Below are 23,981 nucleotides of genomic sequence, written 5' to 3'. Positions count from 1 at the left end.
TGTGACTGTAGGTGGAGGTAAAGAGGTATGTGACTGTAGGTGGAGGTAAAGAGGTATGTGACTGTAGGTGGAGGTATAGAGGTATGTGACTGTAGGTGGAGGTAAAGAGGTATGGGACTGTAGGTGGAGGTATAGAGGTATGGGACTGTAGGTGGAGGTAAAGAGGTATGTGACTGTAGGTGGAGGTATAGAGGTATGGGACTGTAGGTGGAGGTAAAGAGGTATGGGACTGTAGGTGGAGGTAAAGAGGTATGGGACTGTAGGTGGAGGTAAAGAGGTATGGGACTGTAGGTGGAGGTAAAGAGGTATGTGACTGTAGGTGGAGGTAAAGAGGTATGGGACTGTAGGTGGAGGTAAAGAGGTATGTGACTGTAGGTGGAGGTATAGAGGTATGGGACTGTAGGTGGAGGTAAAGAGGTATGTGACTGTAGGTGGAGGTAAAGAGGTACAGGACTGTAGGTGGAGGTAAAGAGGTACGGGACTGTAGGTGACGGTAAAGAGGTACGGGACTGTAGGTGGAGGTAAAGAGGTATGGGACTGTAGGTGGAGGTAAAGAGGTATGGGACTGTAGGTGGAGGTAAAGATGTATGGGACTGTAGGTGGAGGTAAAGAGGTATGGGACTGTAGGTGGAGGTAAAGAGGTATGGGACTCTAGGTGGAGGTATAGAGGTATGTGACTGTAGGTGGAGGTAAAGAGGTAAAGAGGTACGTGACTGTAGGTGGAGGTAAAGAGGTATGGGACTGTAGGTGGAGGTATAGAGGTATGGGACTGTAGGTGGAGGTAACGAGGTATGTGACTGTGGGTGGAGGTAAAGAGGTATGGGACTGTAGGTGGAGGTAAAGAGGTATGGGACTGTAGGTGGAGGTATGTGACTGTAGGTGGAGGTATAGAGGTACGGGACTGTAGGTGGAGGTATAGAGGTATGGGACTGTAGGTGGAGGTATAGAGGTATGGGACTGTAGGTGGAGGTATAGAGGTATGGGACTGTAGGTGGAGGTATAGAGGTATGGGACTGTAGGTGGAGGTAAAGAGGTATGGGACTGTAGGTGGAGGTAAAGAGGTATGTGACTGTAGGTGGAGGTAAAGAGGTATGTGACTGTAGGTGGAGGTATAGAGGTATGTGACTGTAGGTGAAGGTAAAGAGGTATGTGACTGTAGGTGGAGGTATAGAGGTATGTGACTGTAGGTGGAGGTAAAGAGGTATGTGACTGTAGGTGGAGGTATAGAGGTATGTGACTGTAGGTGGAGGTAAAGAGGTATGTGACTGTAGGTGGAGGTAAAGAGGTATGTGACTGTAGGTGGAGGTATAGAGGTATGTGACTGTAGGTGGAGGTAAAGAGGTATGGGACTGTAGGTGGAGGTAAAGAGGTATGGGACTGTAGGTGGAGGTAATGAGGTATGTGACTGTAGGTGGAGGTAAAGAGGTACGGGACTGTAGGTGGAGTGAAATAGGTGTGTGACTGTAGGTGGAGGTATAGAGGTATGGGACTGTCGGTGGAGGTAAAGAGGTATGTGACTGTAGGTGGAGGTAAAGAGGTATGGGACTGTAGGTGGAGGTAAAGAGGTATGGGACTGTAGGTGGAGGTAAAGAGGTATGGGACTGTAGGTGGAGGTAAAGAGGTATGGGACTGTAGGTGGAGGTAAAGAGGTATGTGACTGTAGATGGAGGTAAAGAGGTATGTGACTGTAGGTGGAGGTAAAGAGGTATGTGACTGTAGGTGGAGGTATAGAGGTATGTGACTGTAGGTGGAGGTATAGAGGTATGGGACTGTAGGTGGAGGTAAAGAGGTATGGGACTATAGTTGGAGGTAAAGAGGTATGGGACTGTAGGTGGAGGTATAGAGGTATGGGACTGTAGGTGGAGGTATAGAGGTATGGGACTGTAGGTGGAGGTAAAGAGGTATGGGACTGTAGGTGGAGGTAAAGAGGTATGTGACTGTAGGTGGAGGTAAAGAGGTATGGGACTGTAGGTGGAGGTAAAGAGGTATGGGACTGTAGGTGGAGGTAAAGAGGTATGTGACTGTAGGTGGAGGTATAGAGGTATGGGACTGTAGGTGGAGGTAAAGAGGTATGTGACTGTAGGTGGAGGTAAAGAGGTATGGGACTGTAGGTGGAGGTAAAGAGGTATGGGACTGTAGGTGGAGGTAAAGAGGTATGGGACTGTAGGTGGAGGTAAAGAGGTATGTGACTGTAGGTGGAGGTAAAGAGGTATGGGACTGTAGGTGGAGGTAAAGAGGTATGGGACTGTAGGTGGAGGTATAGAGGTATGTGACTGTAGGTGGAGGTAAAGAGGTATGTGACTGCAGGTGGAGGTGGAGGTATAGAGGTATGTGACTGTAGGTGGAGGTAAAGAGGTGACTGTAGGTGGAGGTAAAGAGGTATGTGACTGTAGGTGGAGGTATAGAGGTATGGGACTGTAGGTGGAGGTAAAGAGGTATGTGACTGTAGGTGGAGGTATAGAGGTATGTGACTGTAGGTGGAGGTATAGAGGTATGTGACTGTAGGTGGAGGTAAAGAGGTATGTGACTGCAGGTGGAGGTGGAGGTATAGAGGTATGTGACTGTAGGTGGAGGTAAAGAGGTATGTGACTGTAGGTGGAGGTAAAGAGGTAAGTGACTGTAGGTGGAGGTAAAGAGGTAAAGAGGTATGTGACTGTAGGTGGAGGTAAAGAGGTATGGGACTGTAGGTGGAGGTAATGAGGTATGTGACTGTAGGTGGAGGTAAAGAGGTATGGGACTGTAGGTGGAGGTAATGAGGTATGTGACTGTAGGTGGAGGTAAAGAGGTATGGGACTTTAGGTGGAGGTAAAGAGGTGTGGGACTGTAGGTGGAGGTAAAGAGGTATGGGACTGTAGGTGGAGGTAAAGAGGTATGTGACTGTAGGTGGAGGTAAAGAGGTATGTGACTGTAGGTGGAGGTAAAGAGGTATGGGACTGTAGGTGGAGGTAGAGAGGTATGGGACTGTAGGTGGAGGTAAAGAGGTATGGGACTGTAGGTGGAGGTAAAGAGGTATGGGACTGTAGGTGGAGGTAAAGAGGTATGTGACTGTAGGTGGAGGTAAAGAGGTATGTGACTGTAGGTGGAGGTATAGAGCTATGTGACTGTAGGTGGAGGTAAAGAGGTATGGGACTGTAGGTGGAGGTAAAGAGGTATGTGACTGTAGGTGGAGGTAAAGAGGTATGGGACTGTAGGTGGAGGTAAAGAGGTATGGGACTGTAGGTGGAGGTAAAGAGGTATGTGACTGTAGGTGGAGGTATAGAGGTATGGGACTGTAGGTGGAGGTAAAGAGGTATGTGAATGTAGGTGGAGGTAAAGAGGTATGGGACTGTAGGTGGAGGTAAAGAGGTATGGGACTGTAGGTGGAGGTAAAGAGGTATGGGACTGTAGGTGGAGGTAAAGAGGTATGGGACTGTAGGTGGAGGTAGAGAGGTATGGGACTGTAGGTGGAGGTAAAGAGGTATGGGACTGTAGGTGGAGGTAAAGAGGTATGGGACTGTAGGTGGAGGTAAAGAGGTATGGGACTGTAGGTGACGGTAAAGAGGTATGGGACTGTAGGTGGAGGTAAAGAGGTATGGGACTGTAGGGGGAGGTAAAGAGGTATGGGACTGTAGGTGGAGGTAAAGAGGTATGGGACTGTAGGTGGAGGTAAAGAGGTATGTGACTGTAGGTGGAGGTAAAGAGGTATGGGACTGTAGGTGGAGGTAAAGAGGTATGGGACTGTAGGTGGAGGTATAGAGGTATGGGACTGTAGGTGGAGGTAAAGAGGTATGGGACTGTAGGTGACGGTAAAGAGGTATGGGACTGTAGGTGGAGGTAAAGAGGTATGGGACTGTAGGGGGAGGTAAAGAGGTATGGGACTGTAGGTGGAGGTAAAGAGGTATGGGACTGTAGGTGGAGGTAAAGAGGTATGTGACTGTAGGTGGAGGTAAAGAGGTATGGGACTGTAGGTGGAGGTAAAGAGGTAAGGGACTGTAGGTGAAGGTAAAGAGGTATGTAACTGTAGGTGGAGGTAAAGAGGTACGGGACTGTAGGTGGAGTTAATGAGGTACGGGACTGTAGGTGAAGGTAAAGAGGTACGGGACTGTAGGTGGAGGTAAAGAGGTATGGGACTGTAGGTGGAGGTAAAGAGGTATGGGACTGTAGGTGGAGGTAGAGAGGTATGGGACTGTAGGTGGAGGTAAAGAGGTATGGGACTGTAGGTGGAGGTAAAGAGGTATGGGACTGTAGGTGACGGTAAAGAGGTATGGGATTGTAGGTGACGGTAAAGAGGTATGGGACTGTAGGTGGAGGTAAAGAGGTATGGGACTGTAGGGGGAGGTAAAGAGGTATGGGACTGTAGGGGGAGGTAAAGAGGTATGGGACTGTAGGTGGAGGTAAAGAGGTATTGGACTGTAGGTGGAGGTATAGAGGTATGGGACTGTAGGTGGAGGTAAAGAGGTATGGGACTGTAGGTGGAGATAAAGAGGTATGTGACTGTAGGTTGAGGTAAAGAGGTATGTGACTGTAGGTGGAGGTAAAGAGGTATGTGACTGTAGGTGGAGGTAAAGAGGTAAGGGACTGTAGGTGGAGGTAAAGAGGTACGGGACTGTAGGTGGAGTTAAAGAGGTACGGGACTGTAGGTGAAGGTAAAGAGGTATGGGACTGTAGGTGGAGGTAGAGAGGTATGGGACTGTAGGTGGAGGTAAAGAGGTATGGGACTGTAGGTGGAGGTAAAGAGGTATGGGACTGTTGGTGGAGGTAAAGAGGTATGGGACTGTAGGTGACGGTAAAGAGGTATGGGACTGTAGGTGACGGTAAAGAGGTATGGGACTGTAGGTGGAGGTAAAGAGGTATGGGACTGTAGGGGGAGGTAAAGAGGTATGGGACTGTAGGTGGAGGTAAAGAGGTATGGGACTGTAGGTGGAGGTAAAGAGGTATGGGACTGTAGGTGGAGGTAAAGAAGTATGGGACTGTAGGTGGAGATAAATAGGTATGTGACTGTAGGTGGAGGTAAAGAGGTATGTGACTGTAGGTGGAGGTAAAGAGGTATGGGACTGTAGGTGGAGGTAAAGAGGTAAGGGACTGTAGGTGAAGGTAAAGAGGTATGTAACTGTAGGTGGAGGTAAAGAGGTACGGGACTGTAGGTGAAGGTAAAGAGGTACGGGACTGTAGGTGGAGGTAAAGAGGTATGGGACTGTAGGTGGAGGTAAAGAGGTATGTGACTGTAGGTGGAGGTATAGAGGTATGTGACTGTCGGTGGAGGTAAAGAGGTATGGGACTGTAGGTGGAGGTATAGAGGTATGGGACTGTAGGCGGAGGTAAAGAGGTATGTGACTGTAGGTGGAGGTAAAGAGGTATGTGACTGTAGGTGGAGGTAAAGAGGTATGGGACTGTAGGTGGAGATAAAGAGGTATGTGACTGTAGGTGGAGGTAAAGAGGTATGTGACTGTAGGTGGAGGTAAAGAGGTATGGGACTGTAGGTGGAGGTAAAGAGGTAAGGGACTGTAGGTGAAGGTAAAGAGGTATGGGACTGTAGGTGGAGTTAAAGAGGTACGGGACTGTAGGTGGAGTTAAAGAGGTACGGGACTGTAGGTGAAGGTAAAGAGGTATGGGACTGTAGGTGGAGGTAAAGAGGTATGTGACTGTAGGTGGAGGTAAAGAGGTACGGGACTGTAGGTGGAGGTAAAGAGGTATGTGCCTGTAGGTGTAGGTAAAGAGGTATGTGACTGTAGGTGGAGGTAAATAGGTATGTGACTGTAGGTGGAGGTAAAGAGGTATGTGACTGTAGGTGGAGGTAAAGAGGTATGTGACTGTAGGTGGAGGTAAAGAGGTATGGGACTGTAGGTGGAGGTATAGAGGTATGTGACTGTAGGTGGAGGTATAGAGGTATGGGACTGTAGGTGGAGGTAAAGAGGTATGGGACTGTAGGTGGAGGTAAAGAGGTACGTGACTGTAGGTGGAGGTATAGAGGTATGGGACTGTAGGTGGAGGTAAAGAGGTATGGGACTGTAGGTGGAGGTAAAGAGGTATGGGACTGTAGGTGGAGGTATAGAGGTATGTGACTGTAGGTGGAGGTATAGAGGTATGGGACTGTAGGTGGAGGTAAAGAGGTATGGGACTGTAGGTGGAGGTAAAGAGGTACGTGACTGTAGGTGGAGTGAAAGAGGTATGTGACTGTAGGTGGAGGTAAAGAGGTGTGGGACTGTAGGTGGAGGTAAAGAGGTATGGGACTGTAGGTGGAGGTAAAGAGGTATGTGACTGTAAGTGGAGGTAAAGAGGTATGTGACTGTAGGTGGAGGTAAAGAGGTATGTGACTTTAGGTGGAGGTATAGAGGCATGTGACTGTCGGTGGAGGTAAAGAGGTATGTGACTGTAGGTGGAGGTATAGAGGTATGTGACTGTAGGTGGAGGTAAAGAGGTATGTGACTGTAGGTGGAGGTATAGAGGTATGTGACTGTCTGTGGAGGTAAAGAGGTATGTGACTCTAGGTGGAGGTAAAGAGGTATGTGACTGTAGGTGGAGGTAAAGAGGTATGTGACTGTAGGTGGAGGTATAGAGGTATGTGACTGTAGGTGGAGGTAAAGAGGTATGTGACTGTAGGTGGAGGTAAAGAGGTATGGGACTGTAGGTGACGGTAAAGCGGTATGGGACTGTAGGTGGAGGTAAAGAGGTATGGGACTGTAGGGGGAGGTAAAGAGGTATGGGACTGTAGGTGGAGGTAAAGAGGTATGTGACTGTAGGTGGAGGTATAGAGGTATATGACTGTAGGTGGAGGTAAAGAGGTATGGGACTGTAGGTGGAGGTAAAGAGGTATGAGACTGTAGGTGGAGGTAAAGAGGTATGGGACTGTAGGTGGAGGTAAAGAGGTATGTTACTGTAGGTGGAGGTAAAGAGGTATGGGACTGTAGGTGGAGGTAAAGAGGTATGTGACTGTAGGTGGAGGTAAAGTGGTATGTGACTGTAGGTGGAGGTAAAGAGGTATGGGACTGTAGGTGGAGGTAAAGAGGTATGGGACTGTAGGTGGAGGTAAAGAGGTATGGGACTGTAGGTGGAGGTAAAGCGGTATGGGACTGTAGGTGGAGGTAAAGAGGTATGGGACTGTAGGTGGAGGTAAAGAGGTATGGGACTGTAGGTGGAGGTAAAGAGGTATGGGACTGTAGGTGGAGGTAAAGCGGTATGGGACTGTAGGTGGAGGTAAAGAGGTATGGGACTGTAGGTGGAGGTAAAGAGGTATGGGACTGTAGGTGGAGGTAAAGAGGTATGTGACTGTAGGTGGAGGGAAAGAGGTATGGGACTGTAGGTGGAGGTAAAGAGGTATGGGACTGTAGGTGGAGGGAAAGAGGTATGGGACTGTAGGTGGAGGTAAAGAGGTATGGGACTGTAGGTGGAGGTATAGAGGTATATGACTGTAGGTGGAGGTAAAGCGGTATGGGACTGTAGGTGGAGGTAAAGAGGTATGTGACTGTAGGTGTAGGTAAAGAGGTATGGGACTGTAGGTGGAGGTTAAGAGGTATGTGACTGTAGGTGGAGGTATAGAGGTATATGACTGTAGGTGGAGGTAAAGCGGTATGGGACTGTAGGTGGAGGTAAAGAGGTATGGGACTATAGGTTGAGGTATAGAGGTATATGACTGTAGGTGGAGGTAAAGCGGTATGGGACTGTAGGTGGAGGTAAAGAGGTATGGGACTGTAGGTGGAGTGACAGAGGTATGGGACTGTAGGGGGAGGTAAAGAGGTATGTGACTGTAGGTGGAGGTAAAGAGGTATGGGACTGTAGGTGGAGGTAAAGAGGTATGGGACTGTAGGTGGAGGTAAAGAGGTGTGGGACTGTAGGTGGAGGTAAAGAGGTATGTGACTGTAGGTGGAGGTAAAGAGGTATGTGACTGTTGGTGGAGGTAAAGAGGTATGTGACTGGAGGTGGAGGTAAAGAGGTATGGGACTGTAGTTGGAGGTAAAGAGGTATGTGACTGTAGATGGAGGTAAAGAGGTATGTGACTGTAGGCGGAGGTAAAGAGGTATGTGACTGTAGGTGGAGGTAAAGAGGTATGGGACTGCAGGTGGAGGTAAAGAGGTATGTGACTGTAGGTGGAGGTAAAGAGGTATGGGACTGTAGGTGGAGGTAAAGAGGTATGTGACTGTAGGTGGAGGTAGACAGACAGACAGACAGATGGACAAATGGACAGGCAGACAGATAGACACAGACAGACAGGAATACAGACAGACAGACAGTCAGATTGACAGACATATTGGCAGACAGACAGATTGGCAAAGAGACAGACAGACACAGACAGACAGACAGACAGACAGACAGACACAGACAGACAGACAGACAGACAGACAGGTAGACAGACAGAGAAACAGACAGTCAGATAGACAGGCAGGTCTTTGATCAATATAGTTTTTTATTCCAGTAAATGAAATACATTGTAAAAATGTGGTTTTATAATTTTCCTAGAACCATATACGGTGATTCCCAATGTAGCCTCATCTGATCCAGAACGACCCATAAAGTTGGCCCTAGTAGTGCAGTCTGATCCAGAACGACCCATAGAGTTGGCCCTAGTAGAGCAGTCTGAACCAGAACGACCCATAGAGTTGGCCCTAGTAGAGCAGTCTGATCCAGAACGACCCATAGGGTTGGCCCTAGTAGAGCAGTCTGATCCAGAACGACCCATAAAGTTGGCCCTAGTAGAGCAGTCTGATCCAGAACGACCCATAAGGTTGGCCCTAGTAGAGCAGTCTGATCCAGAACGACCCATAGAGTTGGCCCTAGTAGCGCAGTCTGATCCTGAACGAACCATAGAGTTGGCACTAGTAGTGCAGTCTGATCCAGAACGACCCATAGAGTTGGCCCTAGTAGTGCAGTCTGATCCAGAACGACCCATAAAGTTGGCCCTAGTAGAGCAGTCTGATACCGAACGACCCATAGAGTCGGCCCTAGTAGAGCAGTCTGATACCGAACGACCCATAGAGTTGGCCCTAGTAGAGCAGTCTGATCCAGAACGACCCATAGTGTTGGCCCTAGTAGAGCAGTCTGATCCAGAACGACCCATAGAGTTGGCCCTAGTAGAGCAGTCTGATCCAGAACGACCCATAGGGTTGGCACTAGTAGTGCAGTCTGATCCAGAACGACCCATAGGGTTGGCCCTAGTAGAGCAATCTGATCCAGAACGACCCATAGGGTTGGCACTAGTAGTGCAGTCTGATCCAGAACGACCCATAGGGTTGGCCCTAGTAGAGCAGTCTGATCCAGAACGACCCATAGGGTTGGCCCTAGTGGAGCAGTCTGATCCAGAATGACCCATAGAGTTGGCCCTAGTAGATAGGTCTGATCCAGAACGACCCATGGGGTTGGCCCTAGTAGAGCAGTCTGATCCAGAACGACCCTAGTAGAGCAGTCTGATCAGGAACGACCCATAGAGTTGGCCCTAGTAGAGCAGTCTGATCCAGAACGACCCATAGGGTTGGCCCTAGTAGAGCAGTCTGATCCAGAACGACCCTAGTAGAGCAGTCTGATCCAGAACGACCCATAGAGTTGGCCCTAGTAGAGCAGTCTGATCCAGAACGACCCATAGGGTTGGCCCTAGTAGAGCAGTCTGATACCGAACGACCCATAGAGTTGGCCCTAGTAGAGCAGTCTGATCCAGAACGACCCATAGGGTTGGCCCTAGTAGAGCAGTCTGATCCAGAACGACCCATAGGGTTGGCCCTAGTAGAGCAATCTGATCCAGAACGACCCATAGGGTTGGCACTAGTAGTGCAGTCTGATCCAGAACGACCCATAGGGTTGGCCCTAGTAGAGCAGTCTGATCCAGAACGACCCATAGGGTTGGCCCTAGTAGATAGGTCTGATCCAGAACGACCCATGGGGTTGGCCCTAGTAGAGCAGTCTGATCCAGAACGACCCTAGTAGAGCAGTCTGATCCAGAACGACCCATAGAGTTGGCCCTAATAGAGCAGTCTGATCCAGAACGACCCATAGGGTTGGCCCTAGTAGAGCAGTCTGATCCAGAACGACCCTAGTAGAGCAGTCTGATCCAGAACGACCCATAGAGTTGGCCCTAGTAGAGCAGTCTGATCCAGAACGACCCATAGGGTTGGCCCTAGTAGAGCAATCTGATACCGAACGACCCATAGAGTTGGCCCTAGTAGAGCAGTCTGATCCAGAACGACCCATAGGGTTGGCCCTAGTAGAGCAGTCTGATCCAGAACGACCCATAGGGTTGGCCCTAGTAGAGCAGTCTGATCCAGAACGACCCATAGGGTTGGCCCTAGTAGAGCAGTCTGATCCAGAACGACCCATAGGGTTGGCCCTAGTAGAGCAGTCTGATCCAGAACGACCCATAGGGTTGGCCCTAGTAGAGCAGTCTGATCCAGAACGACCCTAGTAGAGCAGTCTGATCCAGAACGACCCATAGAGTTGGCCCTAGTAGAGCAGTCTGATCCAGAACGACCCATAGGGTTGGCCCTAGTAGCGCAGTCTGATCCTGAACGAACCATAGAGTTGGCACTAGTAGTGCAGTCTGATCCAGAACGACCCATAGAGTTGGCCCTAGTAGTGCAGTCTGATCCAGAACGACCCATAAAGTTGGCCCTAGTAGAGCAGTCTGATACCGAACGACCCATAGAGTCGGCCCTAGTAGAGCAGTCTGATACCGAACGACCCATAGAGTTGGCCCTAGTAGAGCAGTCTGATCCAGAACGACCCATAGTGTTGGCCCTAGTAGAGCAGTCTGATCCAGAACGACCCATAGAGTTGGCCCTAGTAGAGCAGTCTGATCCAGAACGACCCATAGGGTTGGCACTAGTAGTGCAGTCTGATCCAGAACGACCCATAGGGTTGGCCCTAGTAGAGCAATCTGATCCAGAACGACCCATAGGGTTGGCACTAGTAGTGCAGTCTGATCCAGAACGACCCATAGGGTTGGCCCTAGTAGAGCAGTCTGATCCAGAACGACCCATAGGGTTGGCCCTAGTGGAGCAGTCTGATCCAGAATGACCCATAGAGTTGGCCCTAGTAGATAGGTCTGATCCAGAACGACCCATGGGGTTGGCCCTAGTAGAGCAGTCTGATCCAGAACGACCCTAGTAGAGCAGTCTGATCAGGAACGACCCATAGAGTTGGCCCTAGTAGAGCAGTCTGATCCAGAACGACCCATAGGGTTGGCCCTAGTAGAGCAGTCTGATCCAGAACGACCCTAGTAGAGCAGTCTGATCCAGAACGACCCATAGAGTTGGCCCTAGTAGAGCAGTCTGATCCAGAACGACCCATAGGGTTGGCCCTAGTAGAGCAGTCTGATACCGAACGACCCATAGAGTTGGCCCTAGTAGAGCAGTCTGATCCAGAACGACCCATAGGGTTGGCCCTAGTAGAGCAGTCTGATCCAGAACGACCCATAGGGTTGGCCCTAGTAGAGCAATCTGATCCAGAACGACCCATAGGGTTGGCACTAGTAGTGCAGTCTGATCCAGAACGACCCATAGGGTTGGCCCTAGTAGAGCAGTCTGATCCAGAACGACCCATAGGGTTGGCCCTAGTAGATAGGTCTGATCCAGAACGACCCATGGGGTTGGCCCTAGTAGAGCAGTCTGATCCAGAACGACCCTAGTAGAGCAGTCTGATCCAGAACGACCCATAGAGTTGGCCCTAATAGAGCAGTCTGATCCAGAACGACCCATAGGGTTGGCCCTAGTAGAGCAGTCTGATCCAGAACGACCCTAGTAGAGCAGTCTGATCCAGAACGACCCATAGAGTTGGCCCTAGTAGAGCAGTCTGATCCAGAACGACCCATAGGGTTGGCCCTAGTAGAGCAATCTGATACCGAACGACCCATAGAGTTGGCCCTAGTAGAGCAGTCTGATCCAGAACGACCCATAGGGTTGGCCCTAGTAGAGCAGTCTGATCCAGAACGACCCATAGGGTTGGCCCTAGTAGAGCAGTCTGATCCAGAACGACCCATAGGGTTGGCCCTAGTAGAGCAGTCTGATCCAGAACGACCCATAGGGTTGGCCCTAGTAGAGCAGTCTGATCCAGAACGACCCATAGGGTTGGCCCTAGTAGAGCAGTCTGATCCAGAACGACCCTAGTAGAGCAGTCTGATCCAGAACGACCCATAGAGTTGGCCCTAGTAGAGCAGTCTGATCCAGAACGACCCATAGGGTTGGACCTAGTAGAGCAGTCTGATCCAGAACGACCCTAGTAGAGCAGTCTGATCCAGAACGACCCATAGAGTTGGCCCTAGTAGAGCAGTCTGATCCAGAACGACCCATAGGGTTGGCCCTAGTAGAGCAGTCTGATACCGAACGACCCATAGAGTTGGCCCTAGTAGAGCAGTCTGATCCAGAACGACCCATAGGGTTGGCCCTAGTAGAGCAGTCTGATCCAGAACGACCCATAGAGTTGGCCCTAGTAGAGCAGTCTGATCCAGAACGACCCATAGAGTTGGCCCTAGTAGAGCAGTCTGATCCAGAACGACCCATAGGGTTGGCCTTAGTAGAGCAGTCTAATCCAGAACGACCATAGAGTTGGCCCTAGTAGAGCAGTCTGATCTAGAACGACCCATAGGGTTGGCCCTAGTAGAGCAGTCTGATCCAGAACGACCCATAGTGTTGGCCCTAGTAGAGCAGTCTGATCCAGAACGACCCATAGGGTTGGCCCTAGTAGAGCAGTCTGATCCAGAACGACCCATAGAGTTGGCCCTAGTAGAGCAGTCTGATCCAGAACGACCCATAGGGTTGGCCCTAGTAGTGCAGTCTGATCCAGAACGACCCATAGAGTTGGCCCTAGTAGAGCAGTCTGATCCAGAACGACCCATAGGGTTGGCCCTAGTAGAGCAGTCTGATCCAGAACGACCCATATGGTTGGCCCTAGTAGAGCAGTCTGATCCAGAACGACCCATAGGGTTGGCCCTAGTAGAGCAGTCTGATCCAGAACGACCCATAGGGTTGGCCCTAGTAGAGCAGTCTGATCCAGAACGACCCATAGGGTTGGCCCTAGTAGAGCAGTCTGATCCAGAACGACCCATAGGGTTGGCCCTAGTAGAGCAGTCTGATCCAGAACGACCCATAGGGTTGGCCCTAGTAGAGCAGTCTGATCCTGAACGACCCATAGGGTTGGCCCTAGTAGAGCAGTCTGATCCAGAACGACCCATAGGGTTGGCCCTAGTAGAGCAGTCTGATCCAGAACGACCCATATGGTTGGCCCTAGTAGAGCAGTCTGATCCAGAACGACCCATAGGGTTGGCCCTAGTAGAGCAGTCTGATCCAGAACGACCCATAGGGTTGGCCCTAGTAGAGCAGTCTGATCCAGAACGACCCATAGGGTTGGCCCTAGTAGAGCAGTCTGATCCAGAACGACCCATAGGGTTGGCCCTAGTAGAGCAGTCTGATCCAGAACGACCCATAGGGTTGGCCCTAGTAGAGCAGTCTGATCCAGAACGACCCATAGGGTTGGCCCTAGTGTGTGTGTGTGTGTGTGTGTGTGTGTGTGTGTGTGTGTGTGTTAAACTATTCCAGTAGAATATCAATTATTATTTATTAAAACATTTAAATAGTGATAGTGTTGTCCTCCCAAGCCAGACGCCGTAACAACCCCATCTAACCGTTACCCTTATCCTCTATAGTGGATCCTGTTTGCTGCACAAGTCCTTAGATTATATTCCACTGGACCAAGAGGACAAAACCACAGGTCTCTCTGTGGCCCAAACAGCACCCGATTCCCTCTTGATTCAGATCCGGTTCCTCTGGGCACAGTGCACTATTAAGGGGATCTAGAGTCATGTGGGAGTCAGACCTGGTACCTCTGGGCTCAGTGGACTATATAGGGAATCGAGAGTCATTTGGGAGTCAGATCTGGTTCATCTGGGCTCAGTGGACTATATAGGGAATAGAGAGTCATTTGGGAGTCAGATCTGATTCCTCTGGGCTCAGTGGACTATATAGGGACTAGAGAGTCATTTGGGAGTCAGATCTGATTCCTCTGGGCTCAGTGGACTATATAGGGAATAGAGAGTCATTTGGGACTCAGATCTGGTTCCTCTGAGCTCAGTGGACTATATAGGGAATAGAGAGTCATTTGGGAGTCAGATCTGATTCCTCTGGGCTCAGTGGACTATATAGGGACTAGAGAGTCATTTGGGAGTCAGATCTGATTCCTCCGGGCTCAGTGGACTATATAGGGAATCGAGAGTCATTCGGGAGTCAGATCTGATTCCTCTGGGCTCAGTGGACTATATAGGGAATCGAGAGTCATTTGGGATTCAGACCTTGTACATTTTTAGAAGCAATGCAATATAAAAATAGTTTGGGATTCATATTTTGTTCCACAGTTATTTGTTTCTCCACAGTCACATAAACCGTCTAGGTCATTATTGTTGAAGTTAGACCGTATGGGCCCTGGTCTAAAGTAGGGCACTACATAGGGACTAAGGGTTAGACCGTATGGGCCCTGGTATAAAGTAGGGCACTACATAGGGACTAAGGGTTAGAAGGTATGGGCCCTGGTCTAAAGTAGGGCACTACATAGGGACTAAGGGTTAGACCGTATGGACCCTGGTCTAAAGTAGGGCACTACATAGGGACTAGGGGTTAGACCGTATGGGCCCTGGTCTAAAGTAGGGCACTACATAGGGACTAGGGGTTAGACCGTATGGGCCCTAGTCTAAAGTAGGGCACTACATTGGGACTAAGGGTTAGACCGTATGGACCCTGGTCTAAAGTAGGGCACTACATAGGGACTAGGGGTTAGACCGTATGGGCCCTGGTCTAAAGTAGGGCACTACATAGGGACTAGGAGTTAGACTGTATGGGCCCTGGTCTAAAGTAGGGCACTACGTAGGGACTAGGGGTTAGACTGTATGGGCCCTGGTCTAAAGTAGGGCACTACATAGGGACTAGGGGTTAGACCGTATGGGCCCTGGTCTAAAGTAGGGCACTACATAGGGACTAGGGGTTAGACCGTATGGGCCCTGGTCTAAAGTAGGGCACTACATAGGGACTAGGAGTTAGACCGTATGGGCCCTGGTCTAAAGTAGGGCACTACGTAGGGACTAGGGGTTAGACCGTATGGGCCCTGGTCTAAAGTAGGGCACTACATAGGGACTAAGGGTTAGACCGTATGGGCCCTGGTCTAAAGTAGGGCACTACATAGGGACTAGGGGTTAGACCGTATGGCCCTGGTCTAAAGTAGGGCACTACATAGGGACTAGGGGTTAGACCGTATGGGCCCTGGTCTAAAGTAGGGCACTACATAGGGACTAAGGGTTAGACCGTATGGGCCCTGGTCTAAAGTAGGGCACTACATAGGGACTAGGGGTTAGACCGTATGGGCCCTGGTCTAAAGAAGGGCACTACATAGGGACTAGGGGTTAGACCGTATGGACCCTGGTCTAAAGTAGGGCACTACATAGGGACTAGGGGTTAGACTGTATGGTCCCTGGTCTAAAGTAGGGCACTACATAGGGACTAGGGGTTAGACCGTATGGGCCCTGGTCTAAAGTAGGGCACTACATAGGGACTAGGAGTTAGACCGTATGGGCCCTGGTCTAAAGTAGGGCACTACATTAGGACTAGGGGTTAGACCGTATGGGCCCTGGTCTAAAGTAGGGCACTACATAGGGACTAGGGGTTAGACCGTATGGACCCTGGTCTAAAGTAGGGCACTACATAGGGACTAGGGGTTAGACCGTATGGACCCTGGTCTAAAGTAGGGCACTACATAGGGACTAGGGGTTAGACCGTATGGGCCCTGGTCTAAAGTAGGGCACTACATAGGGACTAGGTGTTAGACCGTATGGGCCCTGGTCTAAAGTAGGGCACTACGTAGGGACTAGGGGTTAGACCGTATGGACCCTGGTCTAAAGTAGGGCACTACATAGGGACTAGGGGTTAGACTGTATGGGCCCTGGTCTAAAGTAGGGCACTACATAGGGACTAGGAGTTAGACCGTATGGGCCCTGGTCTAAAGTAGGGCACTACGTAGGGACTAGGGGTTAGACTGTATGGGCCCTGGTTACAAATGGTGTCCCTGTAGACTATGTAGTGAACTACCTTCAACCAGAACCCCATGGGCCCTGGTGCACTAAATAGGGTATAGGGTGCCATTTAAGATGCACACAGAGAGAGAGAGAGAGAGAGAGATGTCTTTAGTCCGTTAGCGGTGAAGAGGTCGCCTAGCAACTATTATTGCTGCTGCAGTCCCCTAGCGACGTGCAGAGTGACGGAGTTATGACAGATATCTTTCCTCTCCGTCATCCTCGTCCTCGTCATCTTCGTCATCTATCTGAGACTGGTCGCTCAGGACGAAGGCATCGTCTTCGTCATCGTCATAGTCGTCGTCGGAGAAGAGAGAGTCTCCGCTGCCCTGGTCTCCGGATGATTCCAACACCACCCCTACAGAACACAGGAACCAGGAAGGAACTACTGTTAAACACCACCCCTACAGAACACAGGAACCAGGAAGGAACTACTGTTAAACACCACCCCTACAGAACACAGGAACCAGGAAGGAACTACTGTTAACACACCACCCCTACAGAACACAGGAACCAGGAAGGAACTACTGTTAAACACCACCCTACAGAACACAGGAACCAGGAAGGAACTACTGTTAAACACCACCCTACAGAACACAGGAACCAGGAAGGAACTACTGTTAAACACCACCCCTACAGAACACAGGAACCAGGAAGGAACTACTGTTAAACACCACCCCTACAGAACACAGGAACCAGGAAGGAACTAATGTTAAACACCACCCTACAGAACACAGGAACCAGGAAGGAACTAATGTTAAACACCACCCTACAGAACACAGGAACCAGGAAGGAACTACTGTTAAACACCACCCCTACAGAACACAGGAACCAGGAAGGAACTACTGTTAAACACCACCCTACAGAACACAGGAACCAGGAAGGAACTACTGTTAAACACCACCCCTACAGAACACAGGAACCAGGAAGGAACTACTGTTAAACACCACCCCTACAGAACACAGGAACCAGGAAGGAACTACTGTTAAACACCACCCCTACAGAACAGAGGAACCAGGAAGGAACTACTGTTAAACACCACCCCTACAGAACACAGGAACCAGGAAGGAACTACTGTTAAACACCACCCTACAGAACACAGGAACCAGGAAGGAACTACTGTTAAACACCACCCCTACAGAACACAGGAACCAGGAAGGAACTACTGTTAAACACCACCCCTACAGAACACAGGAACCAGGAAGGAACTACTGTTAAACACCACCCCTACAGAACACAGGAACCAGGAAGGAACTACTGTTAAACACCACCCTACAGAACACAGGAACCAGGAAGGAACTACTGTTAAACACCACCCCTACAGAACACAGGAACCAGGAAGGAACTACTGTTAAACACCACCCCTACAGAACACAGGAACCAGGAAGGAACTACTGTTAAACACCACCCTACAGAACACAGGAACCAGGAAGGAACTACTGTTAAACACCACCCTACAGAACACAGGAACCAGGAAGGAACTACTGTTAAACACCACCCTACAGAACACAGGAACCAGGAAGGAACTACTGTTAAACACCACCCTACAGAACACAGGAACCAGGAAGGAACTACTGTTAAACACCACCCCTACAGAACACAGGAACCAGGAAGGTACTACTGTTAAACACCACCCTACAGAACACAGGAACCAGGAAGGAACTACTGTTAAACACCACCCTACAGAACACAGGAACCAGGAAGGAACTACTGTTAAACACCACCCTACAGAACACAGGAACCAGGAAGGAACTACTGTTAAACACCACCCCTACAGAACACAGGAACCAGGAAGGAACTAATGTTAAACACCACCCTACAGAACACAGGAACCAGGAAGGAACTACTGTTAAACACCACCCTACAGAACACAGGAACCAGGAAGGAACTACTGTTAAACACCACCCCTACAGAACACAGGAACCAGGAAGGAACTACTGTTAAACACCACCCCTACAGAACACAGGAACCAGGAAGGAACTACTGTTAAACACCACCCTACAGAACACAGGAACCAGGAAGGAACTACTGTTAAACACCACCCCTACAGAACACAGGAACCAGGAAGGTACTACTGTTAAACACCACCCTACAGAACACAGGAACCAGGAAGGAACTACTGTTAAACACCACCCTACAGAACACAGGAACCAGGAAGGAACTACTGTTAAACACCACCCCTACAGAACACAGGAACCAGGAAGGAACTACTGTTAAACACCACCCCTACAGAACACAGGAACCAGGAAGGAACTACTGTTAAACACCACCCCTACAGAACACAGGAACCAGGAAGGAACTACTGTTAAACACCACCCTACAGAACACAGGAACCAGGAAGGAACTACTGTTAAACACCACCCCTACAGAACACAGGAACCAGGAAGGAACTACTGTTAAACACCACCCCTACAGAACACAGGAACCAGGAAGGAACTACTGTTAAACACCACCCCTACAGAACACAGGAACCAGGAAGGAACTACTGTTAACACACCACCCCTACAGAACACAGGAACCAGGAAGGAACTACTGTTAAACACCACCCTACAGAACACAGGAACCAGGAAGGAACTACTGTTAAACACCACCCCTACAGAACACAGGAACCAGGAAGGAACTACTGTTAACACACCACCCCTACAGAACACAGGAACCAGGAAGGAACTACTGTTAAACACCACCCTACAGAACACAGGAACCAGGAAGGAACTACTGTTAAACACCACCCTACAGAACACAGGAACCAGGAAGGAACTACTGTTAAACACCACCCCTACAGAACACAGGAACCAGGAAGGAACTACTGTTAAACACCACCCCTACAGAACACAGGAACCAGGAAGGAACTACTGTTAAACACCACCCCTACAGAACACAGGAACCAGGAAGGAACTACTATTAAACACCACCCCTACAGAACACAGGAACCAGGAAGGAACTACTGTTAAACACCACCCCTACAGAACACAGGAACCAGGAAGGAACTACTGTTAAACACCACCCTACAGAACACAGGAACCAGGAAGGAACTACTGTTAAACACAACCCTACAGAACACAGGAACCAGGAAGGAACTACTGTTAAACACCACCCCTACAGAACACAGGAACCAGGAAGGAACTACTGTTAAACACCACCCCTACAGAACACAGGAACCAGGAAGGAACTACTGTTAAACACCACCCTACAGAACACAGGAACCAGGAATGAACTACTGTTAAACACCACCCTACAGAACACAGGAACCAGGAAGGAACTACTGTTAAACACCACCCCTACAGAACACAGGAACCAGGAAGGAACTACTGTCAAACACCACCCTACAGAACACAGGAACCAGGAAGGAACTACTGTTAAACACCACCCCTACAGAACACAGGAACCAGGAAGGAACTACTGTTAAACACCACCCTACAGAACACAGGAACCAGGAAGGAACTACTGTTAAACACCACCCCTACAGAACACAGGAACCAGGAAGGAACTACTGTTAAACACCACCCCTACAGAACACAGGAACCAGGAAGGAACTACTGTTAAACACCACCCTACAGAACACAGGAACCAGGAAGGAACTACTGTTAAACACCACCCTACAGAACACAGGAACCAGGAAGGAACTACTGTTAAACACCACCCTACAGAACACAGGAACCAGGAAGGAACTACTGTTAAAACACCACCCCTACAGAACACAGGAACCAGGAAGGAACTACTGTTAAACACCACCCTACAGAACACAGGAACCAGTTCTGTCCTTGAGCTGTTCTTGTTTTTTAATGTTCTGTATTATGTCATGTTTCATGTTTTGTGTGGACCCCAGGATGAGTAGCTGCTGCTTTCGTATCCTAATAAAATACATAAATACCCCAAATCAGGTGCTCAGTCGGTCAGCCAACCACTAAGAGTCAATCAATCAATCAAGTTACGGTCAACTGTTTATCGGCATCAAACCAATTAGTCAGTCGGAAATTATTTCCCCCAGAATGCTTAGCGCGGATTTACCACAGTCTGCTGCTCCGTGGGTCCGTGACCCTGCGACCTCGTTGCCATAGCGATCGACACACCAACACTGTCCGCTGTTGCCGTGGCACTGGTGGGACCGGTAGTAGCCCGCTGCGTCACACACTGGCAGGTACTGACCTAGAGGTCAGAGGTTTAGAGGTCAACGGTTATAGAGGTCAGGGTTTAGAGGTCAACGGTTATAGAGGTCAGGGGTTAGAGGTCAACGGTTATATAGGGCAGGGGTTAGAGGTCAACGGTTATAGAGGTCAACGGTTATAGAGGTCAGGGTTTAGAGGTCAACGGTTATAGAGGTCAAGGTTTAGAGGTCAACGGTTATAGAGGTCAGGGTTTAGAGGTCAACGGTTATATAGGGCAGGGGTTAGAGGTCAACGGTTATAGAGTCCAACGGTTATAGAGGTCAGGGGTTAGAGGTCAACGGTTATATAGGGCAGGGGCTAGAGGTCAACGGTTATAGAGGTCAGGGTTTAGAGGTCAACGGTTATAGAGGTCAAGGATTAAAGGTCAACGGTTATATAGGGCAGGGTTTAGGGGTCAACGGTTATAGAGGTCAACGGTTATAGAGGTCAGAGTTTAGAGGTCAGCGGTTATAGAGGTCAGGGTTTAGAGATCAAACGGTTATAGAGGTCAACGGTTATAGAGGTCAGGGGTTAGAGGTCAGGGGATAGAGGTCAGGGGTTAGAGGTCAGGGGTTAGAGGTCAGGGGTTAGAGGTCAACGGTTATAGAGGTCAGGGGTTAGAGGTCAGGGGTTAGAGGTCAGGGGTTAGAGGTCAACGGTTATAGAGGTCAACGGTTAGAGGTCAATGGTTATAGAGGTCAGGGGTTAGAGGTCAACGGTTATAGAGGTCAGAGGTTAGAGGTCAACGGTTATAGAGGTCAGGGGTTAGAGGTCAACGGTTATAGAGGTCAGGGGATAGAGGTTAACAGTTATAGAGATCAACAGTTAGAGGTCAACGGTTATAGAGGTCAGGGGTTAGAGGTCAACGGTTATATAGGTCAGGGGTTAGAGGTCAACGGTTATAGAGGTCAACGGTTATAGAGGTCAGGGGTTAGAGGTCAGGGGTTAGAGGTCAGGGGTTAGAGGTCAGGGGTTAGAGGTCAGGGGTTAGAGGTCAACGGTTATAGAGGTCAACGGTTATAGAGGTCAACGGTTAGAGGTCAATGGTTATAGAGGTCAGGGGTTAGAGGTCAACGGTTATAGAGGTCAGAGGTTAGAGGTCAACGGTTATAGAGGTCAGGGGTTAGAGGTCAACGGTTATAGAGGTCAGGGGATAGAGGTTAACGGTTATAGAGGTCAACAGTTAGAGGTCAACGGTTATAGAGGTCAGGGGTTAGAGGTCAACGGTTATATAGGTCAGGGGTTAGAGGTCAACGGTTATAGAGGTCAACGGTTATAGATGTCAGGGGTTAGAGGTAAACGGTTATAGAGGTCAGGGGTTAGAGGTAAACAGTTATAGAGGTCAGGGGTTAGAGGTCAACGGTTATAGAGGTCAACGGTTATAGATGTCAGGGGTCATAGAGAGAGGTTAGCGTTGGAGACTCACCCAGTAGCTTCTCCGCAGCCTGTTTCTTGTTAATACCGGTCAGTTCAGACCGACAGGGGGAGTCTGGAGAGACGCAACACATTAGCGGTGTATTCATTAGTGTACATCGTAGCACAACGGTTTGCAGCAGAAAACAAGTGTTTCTTTTTGGACAAGATCAGCTAAGTCCCTCCCTGTTTCGACCCATTTGGGTCTATTTGGTTCCTTAAGAATACATCTCTGGACTATGATCACAGAAATAATGAATGACCAGAAACACTGTTTATAAAATGCAGAGGGCCAATTGTAAAGTGGGGATGATTAGGTGGCCATGATGGTATGAGGGACAGCTTGGGAATTTAGCCAGGATACCGGGGTTAACACTCTTACAATAAGTGTCATGGGATCTTCAGTGACCACAGAGAGTCAGGACACCCGTTTAACATCCCAGTCGAAAGACAGCACCCTACACAGGGCAACGTCCCCAATCACTGCCCTGGGGCATTGAGATATTTTTCAGACCAGAAGAAAGAGTGCCTCCTACTGGCCCTCCAACACCACTTCCAGCAGCATCTGGTCTCCCATCCAGGGACTGACCAGGACCAACCCTGGTTAGCTTCAGAGGCAAACTAGCATTGGGATGCAGGGTGGTATGCTGCTGGATACCACCCATAACACACCATCATTGCAGCCAGCACACTGTAAGACTACAACACCCAGCCAGCACACTGTAAGACTACAACACCCAGCCAGCACACTGTAAGACTACAACACCCAGCCAGCACACTGTAAGACTACAACACCCAGCCAGCACACTGTAAGACTACAACACCCAGCCAGCACACTGTAAGACTACAACACCCAAACAGCACACTGTAAGACTACAACACCCAGCCAGCACACTGAAAGACTACAACACCCAGCCAGCACACTGAAAAACTACAACACCCAGCCAGCACACTGAAAGACTACAACACCCAGCTAGCACACTGAAAGACTACAACACCCAGCCAGAACACTGTAGGACTACATCACCCAGCCAGCACACTGAAAGACTACAACACCCAGCTAGCACACTGAAAGACTACAACACCCAGCCAGCACACTGAAAAACTACAACACCCAGCCAGCACACTGAAAGACTACAACACCAAGCCAGCACACTGAAAGACTACAACACCAAGCCAGCACACTGAAAGACTACAACACCCAGCCAGCACACTGAAAGACTACAACACCCAGCCAGCACACTGAAAGACTACAACACCCAGCTAGCACACTGAAAGACTACAACATCCAGCCAGCACACTGAAAGACTACAACACCCAGCCAGCACACTGAAAGACTACAACACCCAGCTAGCACACTGAAAGACTACAACACCCAGCCAGCACACTGAAAGACTACAACACCCAGCCAGCACACTGTAAGATTACAACACCCAGCCAACACACTGAAAGACTACAACACCCAGCTAGCACACTGAAAGACTACAACACCCAGCCAGCACCCTGAAAGACTAAAACACCCAGCCAGCACACTGAAAGACTACAAGACCCAGCCAGCACACTGAAAGACTACAAGATCCAGCTAGCACACTGAAAGACTACAACACCCAGCCAGCACACTGAAAGACTACAAGATCCAGCTAGCACACTGAAAGACTACAAGATCCAGCCAGCACACTGAAAGACTACAACACCCAGCCAGCACACTGAAAGACTACAACACCCAGCCAGCACCTCCTCACCTGTGTATCTCTGGAAGCAGGTGCACCACTCTGCGCTGGAGAGGAGGAGTGTGTCGGGGTGTGTGTCGGTGGGTGTGTCACAGGAAGTGAAGAGTGCGTCGGAGCAGCCTTCCTTCCTGTCCAGCCCCAGCGTGCTGAGCTCTGATTGGTCCAGCTGGAGGTCAAAGTTTGTGTCGAGGCGGGAGAACATCCAACCAAGAGGATCCTTACAGATAGGCCCCGCCCCTGACCTGAACTCTGGAGAAAAGAGGTCAGAGGTCAGGGGTCAGAGTAACACGTTATATTATAGATGTGTTAGACTGTGTTAATACAGACAGCAGTTAAAGGGGTGTGACTAGTTACATTATAGATGTGTTAGACTGTGTTAATACAGACAGCAGTTAAAGGGGTGTGACTAGTTACATTATAGATGTGTTAGACTGTGTTAATACAGACAGCAGTTAAAGGGGTGTGACTAGTTACATTATAGATGTGGGAGACTGTGTTAATACAGACAGCAGTTAAAGGGGTGTGACTAGTTACATTATAGATGTGTTAGACTGTGTTAATACAGACAGCAGTTAAAGGGGTGTGACTAGTTACATTATAGATGTGTTAGACTGTGTTAATACAGACAGCAGTTAAAGGGGTGTGACTAGTTACATTATAGATGTGTTAGACTGTGTTAATACA

General features: G+C 49.4%; 1 protein-coding gene across 1 annotated transcript in view; it reads right to left on the bottom strand.

Moving 5' to 3' along the window:
• Positions 1–8,362: 8,362 nt before the first annotated feature.
• The window catches only part of LOC129843432 (testican-3-like), a 45,764-nt gene continuing 30,145 nt past the window's right edge, over positions 8,363–23,981 (bottom strand). The window contains exons 6-9 of the mRNA XM_055912145.1: positions 23,310–23,574; positions 21,581–21,643; positions 20,018–20,155; positions 8,363–16,367 (exon numbers count right to left, since the gene is read on the bottom strand). Coding sequence (XP_055768120.1) covers positions 16,201–16,367; positions 20,018–20,155; positions 21,581–21,643; positions 23,310–23,574 — 633 coding nt within the window. The 3' untranslated portion in view covers positions 8,363–16,200. The remainder of the gene's footprint in view (positions 16,368–20,017; positions 20,156–21,580; positions 21,644–23,309; positions 23,575–23,981) is intronic.

The sequence above is a fragment of the Salvelinus fontinalis genome, unplaced genomic scaffold (genome assembly GCF_029448725.1).
Source record: "Salvelinus fontinalis isolate EN_2023a unplaced genomic scaffold, ASM2944872v1 scaffold_0135, whole genome shotgun sequence".
Lineage (NCBI taxonomy): Eukaryota > Metazoa > Chordata > Actinopteri > Salmoniformes > Salmonidae > Salvelinus > Salvelinus fontinalis.
This window is presented reverse-complemented; position numbering and strand designations above follow the sequence as displayed.